The 18,055-nt window shown below is 38.3% G+C and overlaps 1 protein-coding gene across 3 annotated transcripts in view; it reads right to left on the bottom strand.

Annotated features, from left to right (window-relative positions):
* The window catches only part of grm5b (glutamate receptor, metabotropic 5b), a 63,943-nt gene that overhangs the window by 14,564 nt on the left and 31,324 nt on the right, over window positions 1-18,055 (bottom strand). For all 3 annotated transcript variants that reach the window (XM_067364549.1, XM_067364550.1, XM_067364551.1), the window contains exon 2: window positions 16,132-16,381. In XM_067364549.1, the coding sequence (XP_067220650.1) occupies window positions 16,132-16,381 (250 nt within the window). The remainder of the gene's footprint in view (window positions 1-16,131; window positions 16,382-18,055) is intronic.

The following is an 18,055-nucleotide window of genomic DNA, read 5'->3' as shown; positions in this document are numbered from 1 at the left end:
TTTTTGGCATGCTCTTCCTCAAATTATTTTGCGCATTATTCGAGACCGGTTTGATGAATCATCTCGAGTTCCAGAACTTTTTGTTGGCATGGTTTTAAGATGATCTGGTTCAATTTTTGTGAAGATCAAAGCAACTGCCTAGACAGAGTTCAAAAGAGGTAGGTTTTTCGGAAAATTCAAAATGGCGGAAAATGGTGCAATCGAATCGTTACGCAAAGGAATCAGAGGGAAAAACAAAGAAAAGTTATTAACATAAACGTAAGTGAAAATTTGGACAGTTGGTGGCGCTGGAGTGATTGAGTTATAGACTCCAAATGTGATGTGGTTGATGTTCAGACTGTCCTCTATCGGTGTGCCAAATTTCATAACTTTCCTGCAAGCGGTTCTATGGGCTGCCATAGACTTCCAGAGCATTTTTTTTTTCTTCAGGTGACATGCGTTGTTCCTATGATATGGAATATCCGCGACACTGTTACTTGTAACTGATTTCACAGATATGAGTTGTTTAAGACTAAAAATGTTGACGCAATTGTAGAGTACTTGCTATTAGGGCTGCACGATTTATTGCACGATACAAAAAATATCATGCATAGCTTGTCATTGAAGTATGGCTCCAAATCCATCTGAAAGCGCTGCGAGTTTGAGTCGCTTATAATAAACATTTGAAAAAGCAACACGTGTCAAACATCTTTCCAGACATGAGAAGCATTTATTAACATTTTATCCAACAAAAGATGTCATTTAATAACATGTTTTTACTCCAAACTCACTTCATATGACAGTTGAGCATACTTCTGTGAGATGATGTGGCTTCTTACACAGAATAAGGCAGTCGTGTGTTTATTAATCACGTTTAATCAATCAAAGCGTTTCAATATTCAGTTTATTCAGCTACAGCGATATGACGCATCTTCTGCGACAGGGCATATTTACAGTTTCTGCGCAAGAGCGCCCTCTGGCTTTCAGATGGAGAAGCATTTACTACTGATCACAGAGAGGCAGAGCCGTACAGCACTGACAAGCTGCGCATAAAATAATCACAGACTTTGCCAAATCGCGTGTGGTTTAATCGTGATATATCATGCAGCCCTACTTGCTATGTATGTTCGGAGACCAGCAATATTAATTTCTCCGTTAATTAATTGTTGTTGTTGTACTTGTACAGCAAGAATGTTTTGACAATTGGCCAGTGTTGCATTCGCACCGCCCCTCCTCCACTCTGATTGGATGGCTGGCTAAAATTTGAACATTCAAAACTGAACATTCATCAACTCGAGTCGACTGGTAAAAAACGGCAAGCGCTCAGCGCTTGAGCATGAAAAAGACGCTCAGTGCCTCGTTATGCTCGTTACGCTGCGCTCCCATTGAAAACAATTGGAAAAGTATGCTAGCTGCTGGAAAAGACACACGGCCTAAAAGTCTGCCTCTAAATGTGCAATGAGAGAGGGAGAGAGAAAGAAAGAGAGGGAGGGAGCGCCGTCACATCCCAAGGTGAAGGATTAAACTAGAGGTGACCAACAACACAGTTCGTCATGCAAACACACGCTGGCCTGGAACAAGTGCTGCATAGCGGAGATAACTTGAACCGTGTCGACACACAAACACTGGCAGATTGTGTTTGGCTGTCATCAGAGGCCGACAGGGGCACAAATGCCATTTCAGAGCCAAATTCCCTTCTCCGTCGAACTCTTTTTGTCCCCAGAGCTATCACGGCTTCCCACAATGCACTCTGACAAAATAGCATTCTGTAGAATTGTTACTTGCAGCGGATTATTGACTCCTGAGAAATACGAACTAATGAATTGTGCACAATAACACCACAAGAACGTAAAAAAGGGTCAGTTCTGAGTTTGTGTTGAATGCAGAATGCACTCGTTTTCTTGGAGGACGGATCGTTAATCACATCTTCGTCAGGTTTTCCCAAAGGGAGGAAGCTTTGATCTCCTCGTTTCCAATTTCTACACTCCAGTCTGAATCTGAACTTTCTAGCAGCTGACAACAGTCTCTCTCTCTTTCTCTCTCAGTCTGTTGCATCTTCCTGCAGACATCGCTGTCTCATCGTCTCCATCAGAAAATGTCCGTCTCCGTGGAGACGAGACGACAGATCGCCATGGTAATAGAGCTATCGTTGTTTAATAAATCTGACAGGAACTTTTGGGAGAGATGTGGTCAGTTTTAGAGAGTAATACAGAGAGATAAGTGTGTGTGTCGGCAAGAAGAAAACAAACATTTGCTGTTTGCTGTACTTCATCTCTCTTTTTCTCGTGGAACGCCTCATACAGGTCACACCTGCGGTTTCTGTCTCACAGAGAGATTGCGTGTGTGTGTATAAACGGGAGAGCTGATGTCGAGCATAATCGGTCTTTATTAATGTGCTGGGCGGGTTTGAGCAGGTGTTTAAAAATCAGACGCGCCTCATCCATCAATCAGAAACATTAACATAACACTAATGTAACACTAATATAACGCTGATTCATGTCACATGAGCATGACACATACACACACACACATTCATTCAGATGCTCTGTGCTGTTCGGTTTGAAGCTCAAGAGTGTCATTTCTAGCATCGCTAAACTACACTGCAAAAAAATGATGACAAGCAGGTTTCCTGAATAAGTCACTCTCCAAATGTCTTATAGTTTACTTTGCACATTAAAGAGTAATATAGATAGAGAGAGAAATATATATAATATAATCGGAGACAAGTAATTTGCCTATTCACACTGCAAGACAACAAAATCACTGCTAAACAGATTTAGCAAATTAATTACGCTTGTAACGTTTGTATAAAACTCAAGCAGTGTTGCCAAGTCCGCAGGTTGTTTTTCATGTCCGCGGGTTGAAGTGACCCCAAATAACATGATATTAAGCCCCTGGGAAACCCTGCCAAAAACATATGATTTACCCCTCGGAAAGCGATTTTTACCAGGGAGAAAAAAACTCATACAGCTTGAGGGTGAGTAAATTTCATTTTTGGTTGAACTATCCCTTTAAGTGACATTGTTCACAAGCTGTTTTATTGACGTCTTTCCGTGGTTGAAACACTGATTAAGCAATTATATGAAATATGATACATTTTGGTAAGTTGCACTGTATCTTTCAACATACCTTCTGATGTTCATGCATATATTTTCGAGTTTAACTTGTATTAAAGTGGAAGAAAAGACTCTTGCTCCATGCTGCCGCTTCAACTGAGGCGCTACAGTGATATTGTCATATTTATGACTGTCAAACGGCATTTATTGTTTGAATTCCGTGATAAAAATTGGCAAAATTTGATAGACTGAGACTTTGTTTCTTTTCAGAAGTGAAGCACATTGCGATTTTTGGATGGGATAATGTTTAGAAAAAAACTGCAGACCTGGCAACCCTGGCTTGAACTACGGGTGATTCATAGGGTCAAATAAAGCCTGCTTTAACGTCACTATTTCTTAACTTAAATGCGTTATTGTCGGGTTAACTTACACGGCCCTAAATTCAGACACTAAACATTATGGTACAAAAAACCTTTCTATAGAGAATATTACGGCTAATAGACATTCAAAACAACTGCGCAACAAATTATCTAATAAAATATTACTTTAGGATACAAACTTATGCTAGATTGACCAATCAGCTTCAAGAACTGAAACAATCTGTGAATTGTGGAGGAATGTGTTGTACATTACGACAGGAAATTACATGATTTCTGTATCATAATAATAATTCATTATCTATATATTTTTTATTTTCTCAACATTTTTTCCTTCTATATTGCTCGTTCAAATGCTATTTCAGTTGTTTAGCTGTTCTAGACTATTTTCTATGTTGTTTTAATGCTCAAAATGCAAAAGAAAGCTATCTGAATATGTACATTTTATGACTAAATTGAAAATCATAAACACACACATACAGTATGTAACTGTGACTGACTTGTAAGTATCTATTAAAAAAGCCGACAGTGTGTTATGAAAGTCTCTTTACAGCAGACCTCTCACATTTCATACAAGCACCACACATGTGGGCGTCTGCTCTTCAACATGTAGACCTCAAAAGCCTCTGTGTGTGGGGGCGTATATAAAGAGCTTCCTGTTCGCCACGGTGGAATTAAATTTCTTACATTTCTTAATAAATGCAGATAAGCATCATCTACCTGTGAACATTATTGACTCGTTTACCCGCCTGTTTAGATAACGTCTGTATTTATTGGGTTTGTGTTTTTCCACTATCTGTTTGTTTCCATTGATCATGTCAGGAAGGGAAATGAACAGGCAGATGGATATTGCCTGGACTCGTTTATTTATGAAGGATCATATCTGTTCTTGCTTTCGCACAGCTGCACCCCCAAATCTCATCCGACCCGCCTGAGAAAACCATTACAGAAAACACTCCAAAACATTCACTCTCTGCTTCTCTCTCAAAAGGGAAGAAAAATCACAAATGAGATATTTCGATTGTTTATCAAATACTGAGATTAAATGGAGAGCAAATGAAGATTTTGCCTAAGTCTCCTGCTTCTCAGAAAAACACCCCAGTTATCTCATACCTGCCTCCTATGAAAGCTTGCTTCCGCCACAGAATAAACACATAGGTAACAGATAATTGCAGCTTTTTATCTCAATTAATTTTTTTTTTTCAGAATTGTACATTTATATTTTGCAGTTCAGACTTTATAGCTTACAATTGTGAGTTTATATCTCAATTGTCATAATAGCAAAATATAAACTAAGAATTGCGAGATATAAACTCAGAACTGTGAGATTAACCCTGAATTATGAGGAATAAACTCAGAATTGCGAGAAACAAAGTCACAATTGCGAGAAAAAAAAAAGTTAGAATTGCAAGATATAAACTCAGAATTGTGAGATAAAGTTGGAATTGTGAGTTATAAACTCGGAATTGCGAGATATAAATTGGGAATTGCAAGATAAAAACTCAGAATTTGGAGATATAAACTTGTATTTGCAAGAAAAAAAGTCAGAATTGTGAATTATAAACTTGGAATTTTGAAATAAACACGAAATTGCAAAAAATAAACTTAGAATTGTGAGAAATAGTCGTAATTGCGAGAAAAAAAAAGTTTGAATTGCGAAATATAAGAATTGTGAGATAAACTTGGAATTGTGAGATATAAACGGAATTGAAAGATATGAACTCAAAATTGTGAGATTTAAACTGAATTGCGCGATATAAACTCGGAATTGCAAGATATAAACTCAGAATTGTGAGATAAAATTGGAATTGTGAGTTATAAACTCGGAATTGCGAGATATAAATTGGGAATTGTAAGATAAAAACTCAGAATTTTGAGATATAAACGCAAATTTGTGAGATATAAACTTGGATTTGCAAGAAAAAAGTCATAATTGTGAATTATAAACTTGGAATTTTGAAATAAACACGAAATTGCAAAAAATAAACTTAGAATTGTGAGAAATAGTCGTAATTGCGAAAAAAAAGTTTGAATTGTGAAATATAAGAATTGTGAGATAAACTTGGAATTGTGAGATATAAACTTAGAATTGTGAGATACAAATTCAGAATTGTGAGATAAACTCGGAATTGTGAGATATAAACTTAGAATTGTGAGATACAAATTCAGAATTGTGAGATAAACTTGGAATCGTGAGATTTAAGCTCTGAATTGCAAGATATAAACTCAAAATTGTGAGGTAAACTCGGAATTGCGAGATATAAACTCAGAATTATGAGATATAAACTCGGAATTGTGAGATATAAAGTCAGAATTGTGACATAAGTCACAATTACCTTTTTTACTTTTTAATTCCATGGCAGAAACAAGCTTCCACAGCCTCCTCTTGAGTTTCAGAAGAGAAACATCTCAGATTTGCCAAGATACCAAACTCTGCAAAAGTCAGACTCTCAACAAATTCTCCCAATATGCTGCACATTTACAGTATTTTTATATCTTTGTACACTTACTGGATGAAAATACGGACTCATTTGTGTACTTTTTTATTTCTCCTGAAGAACTTAAATGAGCAGACAAATTTTTCATCTCCTTGCATCTCTATGTGTGCTTTGAGGAAGAAAGAAAGTTGGGTTTGGAACAAAATGATGACAGAACTTTAAAGGTGCAGAGTGCAATTTTTGGTGTCAAAGTACTTTCTCCAATCCCCAGTGAATATGAAGAGACAACTATAAATAAGTCAAGCTCAAGGAATAGTGTAACACTGTGTGACTTCAATCTCCCTCTGGGTCTTTCTCAGCAATTCTGATCAATACTCAAATCCCTGATCAATAAACAACACCTCTAACACTGATTAAACCAAACAACTCTTGAAGAAAACAAAGAATACACAGTTACCATTCAAAAGTTTGGGTCAATAAGATTTTTTGAATGCTAGCATACATTAATATTACATTTCAAACAGACTCGCGATTGTAGAATCAAACCTTAGTGATTCGCAAGTGTTGCTGCCATGACAACATGGAAGACACGCCAAGGTTTTACAGCAAACATGTGCTGATCAGCATGAGGTGATGGAACTCGGAGGACGTTAAAGAAATCACACACACACACACGCGGGTCACAGGAGGACAGTGTCAGCGTGTGCCAGCGTCCCTCCATCAGATCCTTCTCTACGCTCTGACAGTTACAACCTTCAAATGAATTGTGTTGTGACCGTACAGCCCAGATCAAACCAGATCTCCTCTCATCTCCTATTTGCTTTCCTGTCATGTGTAAAATGTTATGACGTCTTTGGATCGGCTGCTAATTGGGTGCCAAACAAGAGAAAATGAGCACAGAGAGAAAGCGAGAGCTTAAAGTCAACATGAAACAACATTTGTAAACCACTTTACTTCTACAGTGTTACCTTTCCAATGCTAATGTTTCGTTTTCTGTATTATTATTACCACTACTACATAAAAATGTTTTTTTTTAAAAAAAGAATAAAAAATATCACTATAATAATATTTCACTAAATAGATTAACATCGAAAACATTTCACAAACTATCCAAAATATATATATATATATGTCTTTGCACTGATTAATATTTCACAATAAGACCAGAAACATGTATTAAAAAGGTAAATAGGGTCTCATTTGACTTTAAAGGACAGAATAAGTGCAGCATGAAGGGGTTTGTGGTAAAAAGGGTTCGGGAAGGTGTCAGAAGAGATGAAAAGTAAATAGAGAAAGAGAGAGATTGCTGTGGTCTTTTCATTCGTTTAAGTCAGGACATAATGGGCGATCGTCAAGCTTTCAGAGAGAGCTGAAAATAGAGCGCAATTACTACAGCCAGTCAAAACACTGGCCACAGCTGTCCTTCACACAAAAACACACGGTAAAACAACACAGTAACCTCACAATCACAATCTTCACAAAACATGAACAAAAATATGGCTTTCAAACGATTTCTGTTTTTGAGCAATTAAATCTATCACCCAAGTGGCTTGTGCACTATATTTCAGGGCCATAACCACCATAGGCATTGAGGGGGACAAGTCCTCCCCAATAATTAGAAATGGCCAAATTGGCCCTCTCCAATATTTGATATTCTTGATGCTGCTCTGCTGAGCTTCATTACGCACCACTCTTTGTGCTTAGGATGACAACTTATTAAAGTTACATTTTTAGGCTGGTTTGTCTTAACTGCACTCATCAATGTCAAAATGATTGAGAAGGCCAATCATTAGAGATGGTCTTAATTTTTTTGATTTCCAAACGTTAAACCCTCAAACTCTTATTTTGACGCTGCAATAATTAGGTCGGCCGGAACCGAGAACATTTCCTATAACACTAGATATACCCGTACATCAGAATAAGAATGGCATCTACGCTAATATCTGTCTCTCTGCTTATCCTGAGGTTTGCCGGGTGCTGGATCCAGGCCGTATCCAGATCAGATGGAGAACCTGTGTCTGGACCTGACTACAACGTAGCCCAGGAGACAATGGGCCTACAGATCCAGTTCTGGCTGCATCTATAATTCAGATTTTTAATCCCCATATCCGCTTACATATATTTATATATAATCTATTTTTAATCTCTATAATAAAAATGTATAATTCAGATTTTGATCTCCATATCCATTTACATATATTATATATATATATCTTCCAAGGGGTTTTTTCCCTCCTAGGACTTTTTTCCCAGTGCTAGCATGCTGGGTTTTTCTCCTAGGGTTTTTTTTCCACCCCTGGGAGTCAGCCGACATTGGCTTAATGTAGCACCATCTTGTATATGTTACACATTACCACGCTTTTTTGTACAGCTTATTTTTAACCAATTCCCTTTTTTCTGTGCTTCTAATATGTAAAGCTGCTTTGAACAATTACTAATTGTAAAAGCGCTATATAAATAAATTTGACTTGACTTGACAGAAAATCGCAGGAAGCCCTTACAGGGGTTTTTGATTATGATTTAACTTTTTTAACTTTAGTTAGTGTGTAATGTTGATGTTTGAGCATAAACAACATCTGCAAAGTTACGACGCTCAAAGTTCATTGCAAAGGGAGATATTTTCTTTTACAGAAATCACTTTTTAAGGGTGAGACTCTCCAGCTTTGTTGTTGTTGAGCAACCGAATCGCGAGCTGTTAAAGCCCCGCCCTCTTCTGCCCCTCATTTGGATTTAAAGGGACACACACAAAAACGGCATGTTTTTGCTCACACCCAAATAAGGGCAAATTTGACAAGCTATAATAAATGATCTGTGGGGGATTTTGAGCTGAAACTTCACAGACACATTCTGGAGACACCAGAGACTGATATTACATCTTGTGAAAAGGGGCATAATGGCTCCCCTTCATAAGGCCTTCTCATTACAATTTTAGGAAGATGTTTGCCACAGGTTGTGTTTGCATATGCACATGCGCATAAGCAACCCAAATTCAGAGCGGAAACAGGCGCTGCGTCCTAAATTAAATACTATAAAGACTGTACTTCACTTAGTAAATTCAAATGTACCTACTCATCATGAGATTTCAAATGCAGTGAGAGATGAGTTCACGTGGAGCTGCGTTAACTGTGAACTGAGTCGGCAGATCATGTTTGTAAATGAACACAGTGCCGCGCTTTACTCTGATACACAACACATTACATATATATACATTTATTAATTCAATTGCAGCCTTTGCGATTTGATAATTGCACTTAGCCATATCGCCATATTGGTTAAATATATAGGATACACAAAGTCATATGAACTTCTTTTCCAGTGCTTTTTTTGGCATTTTTTGGAGCTTGACAGCTGTAATCCCCATTCACTTTTATCATCTGAAAAAGAGCAGCGTGAACATTCTGCTAAACATCCCGTTTTGTGTTCCACAGAAGAATGAAAGTCGAACAGGTTATTTATCATAATGATGATAGGTAATGGTAAAGGTAATGACGATATATGAAATCATTTTTTAGGAGGTGAACTATCCCTTTAAAGGGTTAGTTGACACAAAAATTAAAATTCTGTCATTAATTACTCACCCTCATGTCGTTCCACACCTGTAAGACCTTCATTCATCTTCAGAACATAAATTAATATATTTTTGAGAGTTATTTGTCTCGTCCATAGACAGGAATATAACAGACACTTTCAAGATCCAGAAAGGTACTAAAGACAAAGGGAAAGGGAAAATATTGTTGAATAAAGTCGTTATTTTTGTTTTGTTTTTGCGCACAAAAAGTATTCTCGTTGCTTCATTTTTAACGATGTCTTTAGTACCTTTCTGGACCTTGAAAGAGTCAGATACCTCTTGGATTTCATCAAAAATATCTTAATTTGTGTTCTGAAGATGAACGAAGATCTTACGGGTGTTTAACAACATGAGGGTGAGTAATAAATGACAGAAATGTAATTTTTGGGTGAACTAACCCTTTAAATACGGTTTTAGTTTTGTAGCATGTACGAGTTACACTCTCACTTGCTGTTCATCTTTTTATTTTTCGGTCTTTAAAACAAATGTCAGGCTAAGTGGTGAGTGTGCGTGTTTTAGGCTTGCTGCGGATCAGATTCATGAGGTCAAAAACACATGCTGTGTCCATCTGCACACACACACACACACACAGTAAAATCTGACAGGACAGAAATACAGACCCACTCACATGAGAATGATAGTTACACACACACACACACACTGTCAAGTTTGGCAGACAGATTACTGGAGGGCGCTGGCTCATCAAACACTCACCAAAATACTGAAATTTGCACACACACTGGTGACCCACAGGGTTTCTCACATGCAAATGTTTCTGTCACTTTGATTGGCAGGTCAGGAAACTTTGTGGACACTCACACACATCACTCAATGCTTTCAGACATTCTCTCTCTCTCTCTGTATTCTTCTATTACTGACTTCAATTATATATATATATATATATATATATATACTGTATATGACTTGTAGTCATTAGGTTGTGTAGTTAACGTTAGATTATGAGGAGATTGAGAAGCAAATTCACCAACACTGATTAAACGCTGACCAGAAGTTGCATGTTTACACAAGAAACCATCAAGCTCTGAGCAGTGACTTTTTTACGTCATCTGTACCGTGTTTGTGAAAGTTTGCGGTAGTTCATCAGCGAGAATCCTGGAGGCAGAACGAGATATCCATGGTAATTCCAGAGGCCTCTCTTTAAAGTCTCTCTCAGTCTGTTCACATCCCTCTCTGACTAAATCTGAGGCTGGCGGGGGGTGTTGGTATGGGTGACAATTCTGTTGCTATGGCAACAAGCCGTGGAAGGGTATTGGTTCTGATTTTGCTCCGTCTCCAGCTCAGAGTGCAGCACTGACGGAACGAGAAAGGAAACGGAACAGAATAGTTCTGTCGATCGCGCCCCACACACACACACACACACACACACTCACTTGGACTGTCATTAATCAGTTAGCACTCAGTGTGTGTCTGTGGGGTAAATGCTGCGGGCAGGACAGGGCTAATGCATGTCAGGCGGGCCATAGAGATCAGTGTCGCGAGAGTTCAGCGAGACAGGTCCATTAACGCTGACACACGGGCGTCTCTCATCGGGAGAGCCAGTTTCATCTCTGTAAACCCTACAGGCTGCTTGTGGCGGAAATGAGGAGAGGGCAGATGTGTGAGCCGCTTGTGAAGGGCTTGTGTGTGCGAGATCCTCCAGCAAGAGCGTAAGAGGATCTGGGATATTCCTACTGTCGCACGTTTGTAATCCTACAAGCCCCGTCCATGAAACCTCACAGGTTGACCATGCCAAACATGACAACACACACAAAACTATTAAAAATGAGCAAATAAATAATTAAAAGCATGCAATTCCTGTTCCAAAAGCAGCACAAAACGGAATAGTACAAATAACTGTTTTTTTTATTTTATAAGAACAAAAAACTGGTTGCGAAGGCATGACTAGGATGTTCTAGGTCAGGGGTGTCCAAACCTGCTCCTGGAGGATGACTATCCTGCAGAGTTTAGCTCCAACCCTAATTAAACACACTTGAACCAGCTAATCGAGGACTTCAGACTCACTGGAAACTTCCAGAAAAATGTTTTGGATCTGGCTGCAGGATGTTGGCCCACCAGGAGCAGGATTGGACATCCCTGGTTTAGGTGTTTGCTAAGGCATTGATAAGGTGCTATGAGTGGTTGCTAGGGAATTGCTAAGGTTACTAGGATGTTGCCAAGGTGTTCTGTGTTGTTCACTAGGCATTTCTAAGGTGTTCTGGGTGGTTGCTAGGGTGTTGCTAAGTCAAGTCACATTTATTAATATAGCACTTTATACAATACAGATGGTTTCAAAGCAGCTTCACAGTAAAGAAGGCATTCTAAGGCATTACTAAGGTGTTCTGAGAGGTTGCTAGAGCATTGCTAAGGTGTTCTGGGTAGTCACTAGGGCGTTACTAAGGTATTCTGGGTGGTCACTAAGGCATTTCTAAGGTGATTTTCTGGGTGGTTTTCAGCTTATTCCTTAGTAAATCTCTGTGATGTTCAGGTGTCTAGGCATTACTAAAGTGTTTTTGGTGGAACTAGAGTGTTGCTAAGGTGTTCTGGGTGGTTGATATGGTGTTGCTGAGTCACATTTATTTATATAGCACTTTATACAATACAGATTATTTTAAAGCAGCTTCAAAGTAAAGAATTTGTTCTGGTTGCTAAGGTGTTCTTGGAGGTTGCTAGGGCATTGCTAAGGTGTTCTGGGTAGTCTCTAGGGCGTTACATAAAGTATCCTGTGTGGTTGCTAAGGCATTTCTAAGGTGTTCTGGGTGATTTTCAGCTTAATCCTTAAATCACCCTTAAGTCTCTGTGATGTTCTGGTGTCTAGGCATTACTACCGTGTCCTTGTTGGATGCTAGGGTGTTGCTAAGGTGTTCTGGGTGGTTGCTACAGTGTTGCTAAGTCAAGTCAAGTCACATTTATTTATATAGCACTTTATATAATACAGATTGATTGGTTGCAAAGGCATTACTAAATTGTTCTGGGAGATTGATAGGGTGTTGCTAATGTGTTCTGGGTAGTCACTAGGAGGTTACTAAGGTATTCTGGGTGGTTTTCAGCTCATTTCTCAGTAAATCACCCTCGAGTCTCTGTGATGTTCCCATGTCTAGGCATTACTAAGGTGTTCTGGGTAGTTGCTAGGGTGCTGCTAAGGTGTTCTGGTTGGTTGCTAGGGAGTTGCTAAGGTGTTCTGGGTGGTTGCTCCTTATAAAATCACCCTCTTTGTCCACCGTCTTTGTGATGTCCTGGTGTCTAGATATGCCTATCCCAAAAATGTGTGGGTATGTATATGTGAGTGCGAGTGCATCTTGAGCAGATGTTTTGTTCTGTCGTTCGTGTGTGTGCTACAGAAATGACAGACCTTGAGCTTTGGGATGCTTTGATCCTCTGTGTTTCATCTTTGGCCTTAGATCAGTAGTCTAACAGAGGGGAATTTACAAATATACACACGCTTTTCATTTTAAAGTCTGCCTTAAGTATATATGACCTATTAGAAATTAAATGTGGGGATGCCAATTGAACATGTTATTTTAATTAATTACTTTTAAAAATGCATGCATGTTGAATTCCTTAATAAGGGATTTTCTTATGATTGGAAGAAAAAAAACGAGCCTTGACACAACTCTAAATGCATGTAAAAAGACTACCAATTAAATATATTGTTGCATTACCATTATCACTGCTCATTGCTTTCGTCTGCACACAAAAGTCTTTACAATTATCATAATTTGAGGCTTTTCTCAGCCTCAGAATATTGCTATAAGCAATTAAATGTCATTGATTTGATTAATAAATTTAATCAAATTAGAGTGCAAATTAAAAGCCAGTTGGTAAAAAATCATCCCATTATATATCTGTTGTTTTCTAGCTAATTTGAACAAACACATTAGTGCAAACATATCTTTCACACGCTTTCGTCCTGATTTCTCTGCTTTCCTTCTCTCTCAACTGTTAAATATTCCTCTCACACTTTCGGCACTGCTGGGAGGAAGAGGAGGATGACGAAGACTTGACAGCTCCTCCGCATGGAACACAGACCACCGCGCAAACATCCCATCCTGCCTGAGAGGAAGGCAGACAGGAAACGCATCATAAACACTGTCAGGGCCTTTAATGATCATGAAGTTTGCTCTATTTGTTTGCAGTTTCTAGACTGTCGTGTGTCTGAGACCTGGGCTGATGCCTGCTGCACAAAAACATGGCAAGAGCTTCTCAAGCGGCAAGCTATAATCTCATTGTCTGGCTTTACGCAATTTCCGGGAGTCGGGAAGTACAGATTTATACCATTCCACCAGGGAACGAAGTCATGTTTACGAGTCCCCAACGCTAAAATTAATGCTTCTGTACAAGAAATAGGATTTGGCAAGATTTGACATAATCCTATATTGACAAAGTAGATGCTATGTTTAATTTGGTGTTGCTAAGGTGTTCTGGGTGGTTGCTAGGGTGTCGCTAAGGTGGTCTGGGAGGTCGTTAGGGTGTCGCAAATGTGTTCTGGGTGGTTGCTAGGGCATTACTAAGGTGTTTTGGGTTATTGCACGGCCATTACACTAAGGTGTTCTGGGTGGCTGCTAGGGCACTGCTGAGGTGTTCTGGGTGGTTGCTAGGGCATTGCTAAGGTGTTCTGGGTGGCTGCTAGGGCACTGCTGAGGTGTTCTGGGTGGTTGCTAGGGCATTGCTAAGGTGTTCTGGGTGGCTGCTAGGGCACTGCTGAGGTGTTCTGGGTGGTTGCTAGGGCATTGCTAAGGTGTTCTGGGTGGTTGCTAGGGCGTTACTAAGGTGTTTTGGGTTGTTGCAAGGGCATTACTAAAGTGTTCTGGGTGGCTGCTAGGGCATTACTAAGGTGTTTTGGGTTGTTGCAAGGGCATTACAATAAGGTGTTCTGGGTGGTTGCTAGGGCATTACTAAGGTGTTTTGGGTTGTTGCAAGGGCATTACTAAGGTGTTCTGGGTGGTTGCTAGAGCATTACTAAGGTGTTTTGGGTTTTTGCAAGGGCATTACACTAAGGTGTTCTGGGTGGCTGCTAGGGCACTGCTAAGGTGTTCTGGGTGGTTGCTAGGGCGTTGCTAAGCTGTTCTGGGTGGTTACTAGGGCATTACTAAGGTGTTCTGGGTGGTTGCTAGGGTGTTACTAAGGTGTTTTGGGTTGTTGCAAGGGCATTACTAAGGTGATCTGGGTGGTTGCTAGGGCACTGCTAAGGTGTTTTGGGTGGTTGCTAGGGCGTTGCTAAGGTGTTCTGGGTGGTTGCTAGGGTGTTACTAAGGTGTTTTGGGTGGTTTCTAGGGCATTAGTATGGTGTTCTGATGGTTGCTAGGGCATTACTAGGGTGTTTTGGGAGGTAATTAGGGCTAAGACCTTTCTAGGGCTAAGACAGTTCACCCGAAAATAAAACAAATTGTCATAATTTATGGTATGATATGTTATTCCAAACCTGCATGACTGTATTTTGTTTTGAAAGAAGATATTTTGATTAACTGTTTTTGTCTATATAATGTAAGTATTTCATTATATATGCTTTCCTGTGGCTCAAATAGTAGAGTTTGACGCTAGCAACACCGAGGTCATAGGTTTGATTCCCATGTATGCATGAACTGATAAAAAATGTATGCTGTCAAGTCCAATTTCATATTTAACCGACGCAAACATCATATTAAAAATGCAAACTGTTGTTTGGTCACTTTACATGGTGGTCAGATGGTCTCTCCATGTGTAAATGAGCAGTATTTGGACTAGACAAAATATGATACAATATGAGTCACACACACGCATGAGATGCACACAGATAAATGAACAGATCATCCAAAAAAAAAAAAAATTCTGTTCTTGTGACTTCCTGTGAATAATGACTTAAATTTCAATGTGTGAGCTAGTGCACAAGTTCTGTGGACCACTTTAATTTCTGCCTACACCTTCTGTGTTGATTTGTGGTTATCAGTCAGCTCTTGTGTGCTTCTTCAGACCGCCGGAAGCACTCCATCTGACCTGAGAATGAAGCAGTAAATGCCATAATAACGGTGTCTGAGAGAGTCTTACAGCAACAAGACTCAAACAGAGAAGACTAGATTGTGAAACACATTTTACCTGAAGATAATGCAATGATGATTATGGTGATGGTTATGAAGATGACAATGATGATGATGATTATGATGATTGTAACTTCCTGTAGTTTCTCATCTGGACTGAGCAGCTGATGCTGAAAAAGTCAAACACACATAGATACTATGGACTACTTTTATGACACTTCTGTGGTGTTTTTTGTTATTTTGGACCTCAATATATAAGTGATAAAATAAAAAAAGTGCAATAAAAGTGAAAAGAAAATCTTGAGATGATCGGCACACATAAGTTTGATAAAGATACATTGAGTTTCAAAGTAAAACATTTTCAATTTCGTAACTATATGAATCTGCATTTTTGATCGAATCGTTCTAATGAATGACTTGACGACTCACTCAGCCGCTTCTGCTTTGTCCCTGAATGAATCAACGAATCGTTTGACTGAATGATTCAATGACTAACTCGTCAGAGCAGTTTAACGTTTTAAACATGTTTTGTATGGTTTTAGTTTTAGTTAACTATAATAAACATGTTCCACACACACTTCTCATGTTCAAGTTGGTCTTCAAGTAGATGGGATGGTTTTACAAATTTAATCTCCAGTTTAAAAAGCCAAGTAAAATCGCACTCATTTCTCCATGTCTTCCAGCATTAACTAATTTACTGACCTGCCGACCAATAGGAACTCTCCAACGAGGTTCTGCCGCCTCATGGCCATGAGGATGTTTCGTACGGTCATGCCCTCACAGAAACACGCCACCACACGAGCCTTGGGCAGGTACTTGCGCAGTTTCGCGAGCAGACGGTCGAAGTTCTGCTCGCCGGCGTTACTCCAAATTTTATCCGAGTGAGCGATACAAATCCCTTCCTTTCCCGCCATCTCTTTAAATGCTTCCATCCCACTCTCGCCATAGTTACCTAGCAACCAGAGAGAGGGAAAAATAAACAGAGAGACAGTTTTGAATATTCAAACAGTGAAATCAGTAATGAGTTATAATATTATATCCTAAAGTTTGAGTTTTGACACCCAAAAAACTGTATGTAAAATGCAGAATATGTTTGACTTGAAAACATATTCACTCAAAAATTGCTTGTACATATAACAAATAATTACAGAAATGACAAATAATGTGATATTTTGAAGCAGAATTAAATAGTATTTTCTTGTAAAAGATTGTTGTTTTATTTGCAACTCTTATAGTATATATGTCTGAATTTAGAAGGACATAATCCTTGATCAATATTCAACATTTGGGAACGATCATAACTGTTTAACCTTAATCATAACCAAACGATAAAATCAGAGGGAAATGACGGGTTGATTAAAAAAAAAAAATGATTATGGTGCTTGCAATATATATATCATCAAATTAAATCCTAGAGCAAATTTCTTTCAGTGTAGAGACTCAAACCTTCAAGAAATTGTAGGGGGAAAATAGGAATCATTTTTTATTTTTTCAATCTTCTAGAGCAAATTTCATCTTCAAAGCATAGCTCAACAAACACACACACAAACACACACACACACACACATGCAGAACATTGTGTTACAGTCTGAAATACTGTCAGACTACAGCTGTATGGATATAGTGAAGTTTGCAGAGACAATATTGACTCTCTCCTCAGTCTCTCTTCTGCTTTCTCTGATGGAGGACTTGAGGATTGAGAGGTGTAAAAAAGGTAATTCATCTCACACTCATTTAATATGTAAAAACCACCCACACACACATGCAATCACTGTACACATAAATGAAGCTGTGAAAGTGAGTGTGTAAGAGAGCTTCAAGGTTCCTCAGACAGGTTTGTCAGGTTCTGATGTGGTGGCTCTGGTTGTTGTGGGTACGTGTAAAGTCTTGTAATTAGTCTCACAGTGAGAGTAGCAGACACGAACAGATGGCACACACACACACACACACACACACTGTTGACAAACACACAATCACAGTCTCCGTTCACGGGGATACCAGCCTTCGCTTCCTGTCAAAGATCATTGAACAGAGATCATTTTCTCAGTCATTGAAATAACACACAACTAAACATTCGATTAAAATAATGATCTCTATTTTTCAAGGTCCCATAATATCCTTTAGGAACATAACAGAGCTGAGAGCAGAGATCAATTGTCTGTAACTGAAGTAATGGCCCACAGAAAAACAGCTTTGAATAAAATAAAATAAAATAAAATAAAATAAAATAAAATAAAATAAAATAAAATAAAATAAAATAAAATAAAATAAAATAAAATAAAATAAAATAAAATAAAATAAAATAAAATAAATAAAATAAAATATGGACTGACAATTTCCAATGTTCTCAGATGTGATACTTTAAAGTAAATTAATAGGACTCCTCGATAAAATAAAATAAAAAAAAAAATAAAATAAAATATGGACTGATAATTTCCAATGTTTTCAGGTGTGATACTTTAAAGTAAATTAATAGGACTCCTCGATAAAATAAAATAAAATAAAATAAAATAAAATAAAATAAAATAAAATAAAATAAAATAAAATAAAATAAAATAAAATAAAATAAAATATGGACTGACAATTTCCAATGTTCTCAGATGTGATACTTTAAAGTAAATTAAAA

Source organism: Chanodichthys erythropterus, chromosome 17 (assembly GCF_024489055.1).
Source record: "Chanodichthys erythropterus isolate Z2021 chromosome 17, ASM2448905v1, whole genome shotgun sequence".
In the NCBI taxonomy this organism is placed as follows: Eukaryota; Metazoa; Chordata; class Actinopteri; order Cypriniformes; family Xenocyprididae; genus Chanodichthys; species Chanodichthys erythropterus.
The sequence above is the reverse complement of the archived record's forward strand: the minus strand, read 5'-3'. Positions and strand labels throughout refer to the sequence as shown.